Genomic DNA, 13,967 nt, shown 5'->3' with positions numbered 1-13,967 from the left:
AACGTATTATCAGAATTTTACATGTTGTAAAGAACAAAGCAATAAAGACAATAGTTACGGGTTTCATGAAAACAAAATGCAATGTATATGAGCAGAACATTATTTTCCAGCTAAAGCTTTACATAACAAATAAAATCTGGCAGCAGATCAGGTCTCCGATGTTACCAATTCTGGGCGGTATTTTTATACGTAACCTGTGTTTGTCCAGTTATAATAATGCAGCATGGCAAAGCGGATCTGGGTTTGCACTATTGTATAGAGACGTAACACTATCTATATCTCCATTAAAAGAGCAACATCAAAAGAACGGTAAACCTATAGTACAAAAGTCTTAAGAGTATAGTAAAATAGCTGCTAATATTATCTGCACATAGGTACCAGAACTGGAGATGTGTCGGGCCAAGAAGGGATCATGGGAGCAGACGTTGTCCGAATGTCCTGGTACTAATCCAATGCAAAACATATCTGAAATGTGAATGGCTGATAACAGGGAACAATAAATACATTCAACTGGAGAGTAAATATGGCTACTATATATTTTAGGTGGTTCATTCCCCTAACCTCTGAGTTGTATGGGCTGATACACTCTGCTTGTAAGTCTATGGAGTTTCACTGGACCTCTGTATGAGCCCCCCCCCATCCGTTTCATATACAAATGTGCCATGTTGAACAGATGTAATTTTATGGCGGTATAATCCCCCCCAAGGAACTTTACTTTTAGAAAAGCTGCTATACAATGGTGCCACATGGAAGCAAACAGAGCCTATGGATTTGCATAAAATTTGAAAGAGAAAATGGGGGCATAGCTTGGGGGAGTAGAAGGGCATGTGCCCTGGGTGCTCAGTGCCAACAAGCTACTCTGCATTGACCTAGGGTGTCCAGGAACAGGGCTAGGGCAGCAATCTGTATCTTTGCCCCAGATGAGAAGCTAAAGGCTCTTTTACAAGAAAATTACTTATTGGCCCAAGCAAAAGGGCTGGCGATCAGCCAATGAATGAGACTTGTTCATCGGCTGGTCTGATCTTTCGTACAGTGTTAAAATCATAGGATGTACGGCCAACACTGATGAAATGGAAAAGGGGAGTACAAAAAATCTTTATATCAATGAGGGTCCGGGTGCTGAGACCCCCACTCAGTAGTAGACTAAAGGGGCAGAAGTGGGCAGCTGCATGCAATGTGCCCCCTTAAAGGAGAAGCCCAGGCAAAGTTCCTTTTAAAAAAAAAAAAAGCCAGGTAGGAAGTGGCTGACCATAAAAACATGCACTTACCTCCCCACTACAGCCACTGACTGGCTAAGCAGGTCTGAAACGTCTTGACCCGGGTCCCTGCTCAGAACAGGAAGCAGCCGGGGTACCGGAGTGGAGCACAGCGGACCCCTGCACTGGAGCCGAGGAGGTAAATACATGTTGTTATGTTCAGCCACCTCCTCCCCGGATCTTTTGGAAAAAAAAGTCAGAGCCCGGACCTCTCCTTTAAACTGCTACAAATGGATATGATAAGCAATATACAGAACTATAATAGAAGTCTATGGGACTTAAATTCGTACACAGAAAGTCCCATAAACTTTTACTGTAACTATATACTGCTCACCATAGCTGTTTAGAGAGATGAAGGGGCACATTGTGTATAGCTGCACACACTTCTTCCCCATTATTCTAGCGACTGGCAGGGGTTTCAACACCTAGACTCTCACAGATAGGGCCCTTAGATTTACAGGGGCTGTATTACAACTCAGTACAACTCAGAGACTGAAAGGTGCCGTGCTATAGTCATGTGCATGAGCCCTATATAAAAGATGGAGCTTTACTTAAATTCATAATTTTCATAAAGGTTAGCTTCACATGGGTTAATATTATAACCTTGAGAGTTTAAAGGGGTTATCCAAGATTAGAAAACATAGCTGCTTTCTTCCAAAATCTGCACCATACCTTTCCACAGTGTGTGTGTGGTGATACAGCACAGCTCCATTTACTTCAATGGAAGTGAGCTGCAATACTACACACAAGCTGAGGATAGGGGTGGCACTGTTTTTTTTTTTTTTTTTTTTAAAAGCAGGTATGGTTTTCTAATCCTGGGGTTGATATACATTTTCTCATCAGATTATCACTAGACCGGACAGATAGGGTACTCTACACAAGAATTTGGCATGGAGGCAATGTCAGTAAGTATTGATTTTTGCTATAATCTGAATACTTTTCCCATAGGAAAATGATTCCAATTACAGCAAAATATCTGTGCAAGTATGCTGTTTAATGGCAAATGTCCTAGTAATGAAAAAGCATCGGAACATTCATCGGGATGAGGGTAAATCGGAGCATCTAGGCCTACAGCAGGTCAAGTATAGAAAGAAGAGGTCTGCAGCTTCTATACTTCACTGCCTTTGCCTTTCTACAAATGCAGCAAATATTCTTAATAACTCTGTATATTTTACATGTTATACAAGCAACAAGTTTCTTTTCTTCTTTTTGAAAAATGAATATAAAAGCAAATGGCATGATGCGTCACAAAAAATAAATCTCGTAGCAAAATGAAACGGAACTGTGCATAGATATTGATTTGTTGATAGGATGAGAGGTTTAACAAATCCATATTCTAACATCACCAAAGAGTGGGTAATTCTATTTTGTTAAAACCAGGGTCCTTGCGCAATTCCCAGTAGGTGTCATTGGAAACCCAAACCTCCTTATTATGGGCATCAACCACCTTCCTGCAAATAGAAATATGGAGAGGGGAACAAGTATTAACTCAAAAATGTTACACCAATAGTCGTCAAATTATTATAATTTAGGGAGTCAAGAATGGCATTTCACAAAAGATTGGGGGGGGGATTGCTGAACAACCCAGGTTGTTTTCCTATAATAAGCCAGTTGCATAGCTAGCATAAAGGCAGACCACGCAACTGCTATGGGGCCCGTGCACTAAGGGGGCCCGCCAAGCCAGCGGTGCATTATAATATGGGCTGTTCGGGTGGCCGCCCATGGCCCGAACCGACCACTATTCACAGCAGTGCTCATCCACAGGCCTATTCGTCAGCCTGGGTCCCTGTGCACTCCTGAGTGCTTACAGTTAAAGGGGTACTCCGGGCAGCCCGCTACAGCTGCTGAAAGGCTGAGTGGGCCTGCCAACGTCATGTCTCAAGGTACTTTGAGTAATGAGCAGCAGGAGACCAGGGGACCAGAGCAGCATGATGCAGGCCCAGCGCTGGAGTCGGGGAGGTAAGTGGACATCATTGTCTTCATCCATCCCTCCCCAGCGATACTCAAAAGCTGTGCCATGATTTACACAGTGAGGAGCCATTGGCTACCCGCTGTGCCAATCCCTCTCGTGCTGGCAGGCAGCTGCCTTCGTAGTGCTCTGGCGGTGTATGGGTGACGTCACTCATGCATTTGCAGAGCAGGGAGAAGAAGATACCAGAGGACCAAGGAAGCCAGGTGAGCTTGTGTGTTTACACAGGTTGCCTACTTGATGTAGGCGTGGGGGGTGCGTTCAGTTTTTTTGTCATGGGGTCCCATGAATCCTAGCTACGTCCCTGTCATATGCATATTGATTATACATGTTATCTTTGATAGGTGGGAATCCAACCAATGGGAACAGACTGATCCTTAGAATAATGGGGACAAGGCTGCTTCAGCACTCTTGTGGAGAAATGGTGTTGCCACACTGAGATGGGGCATGTGTTTATATACATCACTAGAAAAATATAGGCCAGTACATAGTGGACCATGGATTTCTTGATGTTGGGAATGGTGGATGGAGATGAGAGAGAGGGAAAAAAGTTACCGGAAATATTTTGGTGTATAGTCTATATGGTTATCGTCTAAGTATTTTCTCCTAGTTCTCTGAAGCTCTTCTATCCTCTGTTTTTCTGTAGAGGCAGCTTCAACACTCCCTTCTTCAAGTAACCTAAAGGAAAAAAAATACAAAGTAAATGCAAATTAGATGTCCATTAGTAGTAATGTCCATTACAGGGTCCCCTAGTGACAGCATAGGGCCTCATCCACACATCAGTTTTTTTCTGTCCATAAATCAGGATCCTGATTTACAGAGAGAAAGAAGAAACAAAAAATAGATTTTTGGCAAAGAAAGTAGGACCTGCACCTATCCGTTTTTGTCGCACGGAAGCTGCAATAGAAGTCAATGGGTCAGTTTTAAATGTCCCACATACGGATGCACCATCTATGTGCTGTCTGTTTTTTACTGAAGCATTGCCTGGCTACTTCAAGGCTAGCCTCGCCCTACGGCCGGATCCGTAAAAATAGAGGCATCACTTATCCTGGAGAAATACTGATGTGTAGATAAGGTCTTATACAGAGGATGCGGAAAGTAGTGTAAACATATGTGGAGTGATGGTCATGAAGGTCATGAAAGTGGCGTGACCAGGAGATGCTAGTTTTTATAGCCCCCAGAAACACTATAGCAAGTGCCCAGGAGGGAGCACTAAAGCTCTCTTGCTGAATGCTTCCCTGACCCCTCCTTTCTGCTCTGACTGACAGCTCTAGCCTCCAATCAGGAGGTTACTAATGTTTACAACGCTTTTCATGTTCTGCACATTAGTTTCCCTACCATTTCATGTACATTAGAATAACAACGTAAAAAAAATTCTAGTATTAAATATGAACAATTCTTGCCTTTGATCCGGTCTGAATCTTGCATCCGTCTTTGGAAGATATTCTTTCATCACAGGATCCAACTCATTTAGTTCAATGGCAAATCTTGTGAAGCCATAATAGAGTTCATAATTGGTTGGCATAGAACCTTGTAAAAAAAAATAAAAAATAAAATACAATTATAAAATAGAATTATTTAAAGAATACAAAAATGTTGTCATTTTTTTAAAAAGGAATTTGGTCGCTCTTGCCTATGAGCTGTGTCTGGTATTGCATCTCTGCCCTATATAAATCCTCACTGTTGTTTCATACAACTTCTCTCCATGTGATAGCCTATGTGATTACTAATTTTATTGGGATAAGTCACTAAATGTCTTACTTCTCTGCAGTCTGCCGGTTGTGCTGGAAAGAGAGAGATTCTGGGTTGTGTACCTGCAAGCTGTGCCACTGTTCCAGAAAGGTAAATCAAGGTTTCCCTCCCATATCTCGCCACCCATATAATTCTGGGCAGCTCTGCCTTGTTAATAGTGCACATATTGTTTTATATGCACAGTGCTTCGGTGTAATACCCCGTTTAGGTTTTCAGCAGTAGCAGTCCAGTGGTTACAGTAATTGGCTGTTTTTACGGTCAGGAAACACTGATCATAGAAAAAAATAATACAAGGGGGAAAAAAAGCTATTGTCAACTGCTGTGGGCTACAGCGGTGCTCCCGTTCGGCTTCTCTTTCTGTCTTCTAGGTTTGCGAGCACACAAGTGTGGTGATTAGGAGCACGTACAGCATTGCAGCTTTTTCCGGGGGGTGCTGGCATTGGTCCTGGCCCAGTCTGGCAGGCGGTGCATGTAGAATTCTGGACAGTTTTCAGATGCGCATCTGGACCTGTCTGGATTTCCGAATTCCCTATAAAGCTCTATGGGGCATCCCTGCCAGAATTCCAGCCAATTATAGGACATATCCTATAGCTTCTGGGCCTATTTTCCAACATGGACGCCCTTCAGGAAAAATCCTGAAGATTGTTTGTGCCACATAGAACCCTATGGGTCTGAAAATCTATGGGGATTTCCTGATAAGAAGGAAGCCTAACTCCTGCTAACACAGCACCGTGCAAACACAGTATGTGCTTAGAGGAGTATGCGCTCTACTGTGATTAGAGTTCCTGTATGTGTACTCCTGGTATACAGCACAGCTCTGGGCCAGTCTCCTGAAATATAGTAAATGAGAAATAGCTGAGCACCATGGAAGGTGCTCTCATGGTCCGTTTACACGGGGCGATAATTTGCCCAATCGAACGATTAACGATTTCGAAGTAACAATGTGTTTTTTATAACGATCAGCGTTTTGATGGAACTATATATCGTTTGGAAAAATCGTTATTGCGATCGTTTTAAGTACGCTTAAGCCCATCTCACATTGGTGAATTGGTGAAAGTCTGTTTAGAAGAAGCGATCTGAGGAGTTAATCTAAAGTTTTTAAAAAAATCTCATAAAATGGCAGATACACTTTAAGTCAATGAAAAGAAGCCACAGTACAAGACAGGGCCTACAGGCTAAGGTTTTACTGTTTCTACAAAAGAAAAATCAAATCTTTATTATTCTTGCCCCTTATAATTCCTTTAAATTGTGTTAAAAATAGTTGTCAATACCATGTAAATTCCCTGCTATTCTAAGCTGGACTATCAATCAGTGTTTTCAATGGAGAGCTAAGAGAATCACACCAAGCCTGCAGTGTTACTAGACATGTTGTTTATTAGACTGGGTTCACACTACGGTTTTGCAATCCTTTTTTTCATCCGCTTTTTGCAAAGATTGTAAGGAGACTGCCCTGTTAACCCCCCGCTGGCTAGAGCATACATTACCTGCTCCACGCTCCGGCTTGCCTCAGGGGCTCCCGGTGTCTGTACGTCCCTCTCAGCCAATCAGGGCACTGTGGCAGGGCAGCGCACTGATTGGCTGACTTGGATGTCCAGCTGGGGACCCCCGAAGCAAGCCTGTGTGTTTGTACCCTTAACCCTTTAATGACGGAGCCAATTTTCAGCTTTGCTCTTTCATTTTCTCCTCGTGTTTAAAAAGCCATAGCGCTTGCAATATTTCACCTACAGACCAACATGTTGTGTTTTTTTTTTATACTAATTGTACTTTGGATTGACGGACTAATTGTACTTTGGATTGACCGACTAATTGTACTTTGCATTGACCGGGGAAGGGGACTTTTATTATTACTGCAGTGATCTCTCATAGAGATCACTGCAGTGTACTTATAATACACTGATCCATTAGAACAGTGATGGGCTGCTTAGGGCTGCTGGAGCCAGAAGCAATCTATTACCGAGCCGGGATCAGCATCACTCAACTCAGACACTGAGGCTTGGCTGGGTAGGCAGAAGGGATTGCCCCTCCACGATCGCATCGCGAGGAAGCGATCTCCCCCACTAGACACCAGGGATAGAGCTGTAACGTTAGTTAGATGCAGCTGTCAGCTTTGACAGCTGCATCTAACTAGCTGATAAGCCGGCCACGGCGATCTGCCGCGGCGGCTAATGTGTGCGGTCCCGGGCTGTAAAGAGTTTAAATAAGAAGGGGGAGATTTATCAAACCGGTGTTAAGCAGAACTGGCCACGTTGCTCCTAGCAACCAATCAGATTCCACTTTTCATTCCTCTGATTTTTTTGAAAATGAAAGGTGAAATCTGATTGGTTGCTAGCGGCAACTAAGACAATTCTACTTTAAACCAATTTGATAAATCTCGACCAAAGTCCAGTTTTTTTCCTGAACTAAACAGTGTATTCTCAGGAGTACAGATAATCTATAGAGCGCTGGCACTTTGCTTGGGTGTACATTCTGAATGGTATTGAATTTTCTTTGTGATTACTCTGCAGATTCTGGTCAGTCATAGCCCAATTCCATTAGGTTTTCCATCAATGCTACAAAATAATATATTAATATCATGTTGTCCATAGCTTTGTTATACCTGGCCTCCATATGCATTTTGCTGCAGGGGCATCCCCACAATATAGTGCCTCGTGCCATTTCCCAAACAGTCGATGCACAACCTTTCCTTCTTGATCCATCACCACTCCATGAATCTCATTTACATTGGAGCTCCAGTAATTTCCCTAGGAGAGAAATAAGACTACTTTAATATAATTATTCAAAAAAATACACAGCATTTCCTTACGTAATTCACCTTTCCCCATTAGCACTGCAGTTAAAGGGATAGATCAGCAAAAAAAAAAAAAAAAAAAAAAATCTTTCAAATCAACTGGTGCCAGAAAGTGTCAGAGATTTGTAACTTAGGCTGGGTTCAAACTGCGTTTTTGCAATCCGTTTTTCTGCAAATAACGGATGGAAAAAACGGATACATTTGTGTGCATCCGTTTGAATCTGTTTTTCCATTGACTTCCATTGTAAAAAAACCGGATCAAAACGCATCCGTTTTTTACGGACACAAAAACGTAGCTGACACTACTTTTGTGTCCGTTAAAAAAAACTGATCCCTTTTGACTCGTTTCTTTTTTACAATGGAAGTCAATGGAAAAAAAGATCAAAACGGATGCACACAAACATATCAAAAAACGGATTGCAAAAACGCAGTGTGAACCTAGCCTTACTTCTATTAAAAAAATCTCAAGTCTTCCAGTTCTTATCACCTCTTGTATGTCCTGCAGGAAGTGGTGTATTCTTTCCAGTCTGACACAGTGCTCTCTGCTGCCACCTCTGTCTACGACAGGAACTGTTTAGAGCAGCAGCAAATCCCCCCCCAAAAAAACTCACCTGCTCTGTGTGGACAGAAGTGGCAGCAGAGAGCACTGTGTCAGACTGAAAAGAATACACCACTTCCTTTAGGACATACAGCAGCTCATAAGTACTGGATGACTGGAGATTTTTAAACAGAAGTAATTTCAAATCTGTATAACTTTCCAACTCCAGGTGATTTAAAAACATTTTTTAAATTTTTTTCCCTCTGGAGTACCCCTTTAAGTCCTCCAATACATGAATAAAATGATCTGTCTGATAGAGATAACCCCTGATCATGTACCCTATCAGTGCATATGGCATCATAAAAGGAGGCTCCCAACTTGGGACACCTCTTCCTTATTCTTTCTTTAACAGCACCCCCCATACTGACAGACCGGAGTTGTCTACATGTTACACGTGATACTACATCCCCAATGCCATGGCCATTGCATGGGAAATACATTGCTGGCCAGGAACTGGACCCATGCTACCATTTCAAATCATAGCACCATTATTTTATTCCTAGATGGAATAGGAGCACAACATGGCTCTCAACGAGATATATTGAACAAGCTTTAAAATATATAAAACACCTTATAGGTATACATTAACGTTGTCACAGACCAATAGGTCATACTGTCAGAACTGACAGCATATAATCTAGTAAAATCCTCAGAATAGGACTGATTGAATTGGTGGTCACCTCCATACCTTGATGAATGTCATCTTACATGTAGAAGCACCGCTCTTTGTGTTCCGGATGGTGATCTCCCCGTAATGTTCAATCCATCTTCTACCACTGAGGATGTTGTGTATGCAGGTTGTTACTTTATTCCAGACATAGCAGTCTCCATATCTACAAATGGAAAAAAAAAAAAAAGATCAATCCTTTAAATACCTAATTATAATGAGGAGGATTGTTGTGTTAAATCTAAACTTTAATGAAACTTTTACATTTTATTATTTTTCATGTACTAAGCAAGGTCTGCACAGACATCGCTAACCATGTCTAACAATGCTAATGATACATAACTTCTTGCAGGTATGTAGATATTATGTACATCTAACTCTCCCGGTATGGTATTTTCCTTTTGGTCCTCATGGTCCACAAACAGGTCATGTTTTGAGGATATCCCATACACCTGTGAAATCACCTTCAAAATACTAATTTTTTGTGGAAATCCTCATAACATGATCTGTTGGTGGACCATGAGGACTGGAATGGAAAAGCACTGGCCTATTTCATTTCCAGAACCTATACACAACTCGGTAAGAAAGTCATGGACTCTTCAAGTCTACAATTGTGGAACCAGATACATAAGCTATATAGATGGTTGGGTGGATAGAGAGATTGACTAATCTGGTTGTACATAAATACAAAATAACTCACTTAGGAAGGGTAACATTCACTGTTCCAAAAGGCAGTATTTCCATAGATTTTCCCCAAAATTTATTTTTCCATCTGACATCTGAAAATACAAAATTCCTTTTATGAAGCAGGACAAAGTCAAAAGAGAAAGAATGTCACCGTCATCGATATATCTCCTATGTGAGCATGTTATCAAAGGTGCTGCAGGTCCCAAATACGGAGCTAATGTCAGTCAAGGTCTAGATGTAGCTCCCATTGCAGAATATATACCGTACAAGGCTAGGTTTGATTTTTGCTATCCCAAAAGATGGCAAAGAATCCTGCAAAAACGCAAGGCAGCTTTATCTTCCTTACTTGAGAGAGTAAGGATACAAATAATGAACATACACATAAGGAATCTATGCAAAAAACTGATGCTTTTGTGCGCATCTGTTTTTTCATTGACTTGCATTACAAAAATAAAGGATCAAAACGCATCTGTTTTTTAACTTACACAAAAACATGGTTTACGTGTACGTTAAAAAAAACAAACTGATATATATATATATATATATATATATATATATATATATATATATATATATATATATATATAGATAGATAGAGAGAGATGAACAAACCGGGTTCGGGTTCGAGTCCATCCGAACCCGAACGTTCGGTATTTGATTAGCTGGGGCTGCTGAACTTGGATAAAGCTCTAAGGTTGTCTGGAAACATGGATACAGCCAATGACTATATCGATGTTTTCCCACATAGCCTTAGGGCTTTATCCAACTTCAGCAGCCACCACTAATCAAATGCCGAAAGTTCGGGTTCGGATTGACTCGAGCATGCTCCAGGTTCTCTCATCTCTAATAATGGGAGTCAATGAAAAGACAGATCAATATGGATGCACACAAATGCATCAGTTTTTTCATCCGTTTTCTGCATACAATGGATAAAAAAAAAGAACTGCAAAAAAACGCAGTGGGAAACCAGCCTAACACACGAGAACAGCGTGCAGCTCTGTTTTTGCCATTATAACAATGGAATCCTTACATTCTGCATGATAAGTTAATGTTAAAGGTGTTAAATGGCATGATCACCATTACCTTGCCAGAAGACAAAATTCTTTGACTCACAGTGACAGGCAGAAATTGGGGGGTGATGGCTAACCTGAAAAAAAGAAAACAGATACTTTTACAATATTATGGCTAAGCTGATTAAAAGGCTATGTTAACATTTAGACAAGAACAGTATTCAGCTCTATTTTTGCCATTGTAACAATGGAATCCCAACATTCTGCATGATAAGTTAAAGGGATATGGAAGGTGTGTTTTGTGATGACAGGGGTTGTGTGGAAGAAGGCACACAGAGATGTATTGGAACAGCTTATTTGCTTTATGGTGATTTCATGTTGAATACACATTCCCTATTTATCCAGACCAAGATACCATGAATAAGAACCAGTTTGGTTTGAAACGCGTCGGTGATTTTATGAATTTGCTACAATAAAATATATGAATTTTAAGAGCTGAAGGAATTTGTGATTACCCCGCTATCCAGTGGCTTTGCCTTCATGCTCAACATTTATTATATGAGAAGTATTTATATACTGACTGGGTGCTGACCATGCTACATGAATTTATCCCTATAGGTAACATGTGTCTGTTCTGGTACACTCCAGGCAACCATACAAAACATGTTGGCATATCATGATGCCAACAAAAAGCTAATGGCAATCACAGCTAAGAAAATCCAGACCAGTAATGACCAACAGGGCAGCTTTAGTCTGGTCATAGGGTACTATTACACCAAGCAATTTTCTGACGACTAACGATTAACGATCTTAAACGACCGCTAAGGCAAACGACCCGAAATCGTTCGCCCAAGTACACGAAACGATGATCGTTATTTATGATCGTTCTTGCGGTCGTTTAGTCGTCGCTATTGCGTACGTTTCAGCTGTGAATTCTTATTCCACCGAACGATGTGCGAACGATAAGCGAACGATCAAACGATAAAAATAGGTCCAGATCCTATTAAACGATCAAGAATTTCTCGTTGGTCGTTTAATCGTTGCCTGCTATTACACGAAATGATTATCGTTCAAATCCGAATGATTTAACGATTTTTCGAACGATAAATCGTTCCGTGTAATACCACCCTTAGAGATTGTCCAGATGGTAAATACTCGTTTTTCCCAAGAAATAACAATTGTGGAACATATTTTCTTATAGATCTGTGTTGTATTGTTCCTCTTTTATTCTAACTAAATACGTATATGTCTAAATAGCCAACTGGGTGTTACCAGTTAGGGTGTGCTACTAGACTGTCTGTAACTATCCAATCAGATAAATTGACTGGTTGGGGGTGTGTCCCTGAACTGTGACTTAGCTTTGATTGTATAGTGTCAAACAGTACAGTCTAACAGTGGTAACAGTAGCCATTGCAGGTGGCCACCTGATAAAATTGCTGTAGCTAAGCAGTCAGTGCATGTAAATATCTGTGGGACCACACCAACAAAGAGGTTGCATGGGGTTAAAAAACATAGGTCCAGATATACTAATGTGTTTCCACCCAAAACTGCACAGAAACTTTCTCCACCTTTAGGCTATGTTCACAGAACGTATGAGACCGGCCGTTCCGTATGAGACCGGCAGGCGCATCAGATCTTACCATAGCACACAGTGAACTCACAGGTCTTTCTGCGGCCGGAACTCACTGAATTCCGGCCGCAGAAAACTGACCTGTCAGTTATTTGCGGGGCCGCACAGATCCCGGCCGGAGCGTATACGATGTGTGTACACTCTGGCCGGGATCCCATTGCTTAATAGGCTGTGTTCCGCTGCGCAAAAACTACGGCCGTTGTTGCCATCGACAACAAAGGCCGTAGTTTTACGTAGTGTGAACATAGCCTTATTATGCATTTTTAGCCACTTTTCTGCTGGGTCTGAAAGGGGGTGTGGCCTCGGTTTAAAAGTGGGTGTGGCCTAAGCTATGCCACTATGGAGAAAAACGCACCAAAACTTGGCTAAGAAGTCTAAAACACTCTAAGCAAATAGTTGGTCTAAACTTACTATAGACATTCTTCTGATGCAACAGATCTATCAAAGCCTGCATCACACTGATAATTCTGGCTCAATTGTAGAGGGGGGAGATTTATCAAACTGGTGTAAAGTAGAATTGTCTTAGTTGCCCCTAGCAACCAATCAGGTTACACTTTTCATTCCTCACAGATTGTTTGAAAAATGAAAGGTGGAATCTGATTGGTTGCTAGGGGCAACTGAGACAATTCTACTTTACACCAATTTGATAAATCTCCCCCATAGTTTCAATACATCGGGTCGTAGTTGCCTTGTTCCAAAAAAGAGGTACACCTCTACATAGGTTGTGTGCAGTACTGCAGCTCAGTCCTATTCATTTCACACATCCCATTTCTAGAGGAAAGGATTCAAGCTTTCCAGAGCGGTATAATACCCTTAAACATACAGTGTTACCAAGGATTTATTTATATAGATGACCCCAACCTCTAAAGAGCTCCCTGATGAATAGTTATAATGAGAAACTGTTTTCCCAAGAATGTCTCTATAAGAAAACCTGACAAACCTGAACGAATTAAATCTAGTTTCCCAAGCAATCATAAAAAATAGAATTTAGCCTTTAAAACTTTAAAGGGGAACTCCGGATAAGGAAACCTTTTTTCTATTAAAAGTACGATAAAAGTTATATAGATGTGTCTATATAATGTATTACCATATCTGTACGGTTCTGCCAGACTGGTAGCTGATAGAAATCCAGGAAGTGAAGAAAAATGGCTTCTGTGTCAATCCACATTGTCTCCTGCTCCTTCTGCTATCCCCCCTAGGAGACAATATTCCATGCCTCCGTCTCACATTGTGTGTGCTTGCTGAACACAGGCTGATGATGCAGACAGGGGGCAGGGTGTGATCTCACAGGAGGCTTGGCTGGATGCCCCAATCCCCTGAGTGATCCACCTTCTCCGAATGGCAAAAAGCAGGTGCAGCACTAATTTTACTGATTGTTATGGGTGGGGGACTGTGATGATCAGCTGAGGAAAAGCATTGCATTTCGGGAACTGCTCAACCAGGAAGCACAGAAACACAATACAGAACAACCCCCTCCCAAAAAAAAAAAGAAAAATGGATTTTTGGTAGTTTCAAAACTGAGATAGATAGGTAAGTAATCCTATATGCTTTTGTAGAAGTTTCATTTTTTAACCTCTTCCTGGGGTTCCCCTTTCAATTCTTGAATTATG

The 13,967-nt window shown here is 41.3% G+C and overlaps 1 protein-coding gene across 3 annotated transcripts in view; it reads right to left on the bottom strand.

Moving 5' to 3' along the window:
- Positions 1-61: 61 nt before the first annotated feature.
- The window catches only part of OSBPL6 (oxysterol binding protein like 6), a 152,333-nt gene continuing 138,427 nt past the window's right edge, over positions 62-13,967 (bottom strand). For all 3 annotated transcript variants that reach the window (XM_069983011.1, XM_069983014.1, XM_069983013.1), the window contains 7 exons: positions 10,801-10,864; positions 9,731-9,809; positions 9,052-9,196; positions 7,574-7,718; positions 4,629-4,755; positions 3,781-3,903; positions 62-2,707 (listed from right to left, as the gene is read on the bottom strand). In XM_069983011.1, coding sequence (XP_069839112.1) covers positions 2,599-2,707; positions 3,781-3,903; positions 4,629-4,755; positions 7,574-7,718; positions 9,052-9,196; positions 9,731-9,809; positions 10,801-10,864 — 792 coding nt within the window. In that variant the 3' untranslated portion in view covers positions 62-2,598. The remainder of the gene's footprint in view (positions 2,708-3,780; positions 3,904-4,628; positions 4,756-7,573; positions 7,719-9,051; positions 9,197-9,730; positions 9,810-10,800; positions 10,865-13,967) is intronic.

Source organism: Dendropsophus ebraccatus, chromosome 9 (genome assembly GCF_027789765.1).
Source record: "Dendropsophus ebraccatus isolate aDenEbr1 chromosome 9, aDenEbr1.pat, whole genome shotgun sequence".
Lineage (NCBI taxonomy): Eukaryota > Metazoa > Chordata > Amphibia > Anura > Hylidae > Dendropsophus > Dendropsophus ebraccatus.
This window is presented reverse-complemented; position numbering and strand designations above follow the sequence as displayed.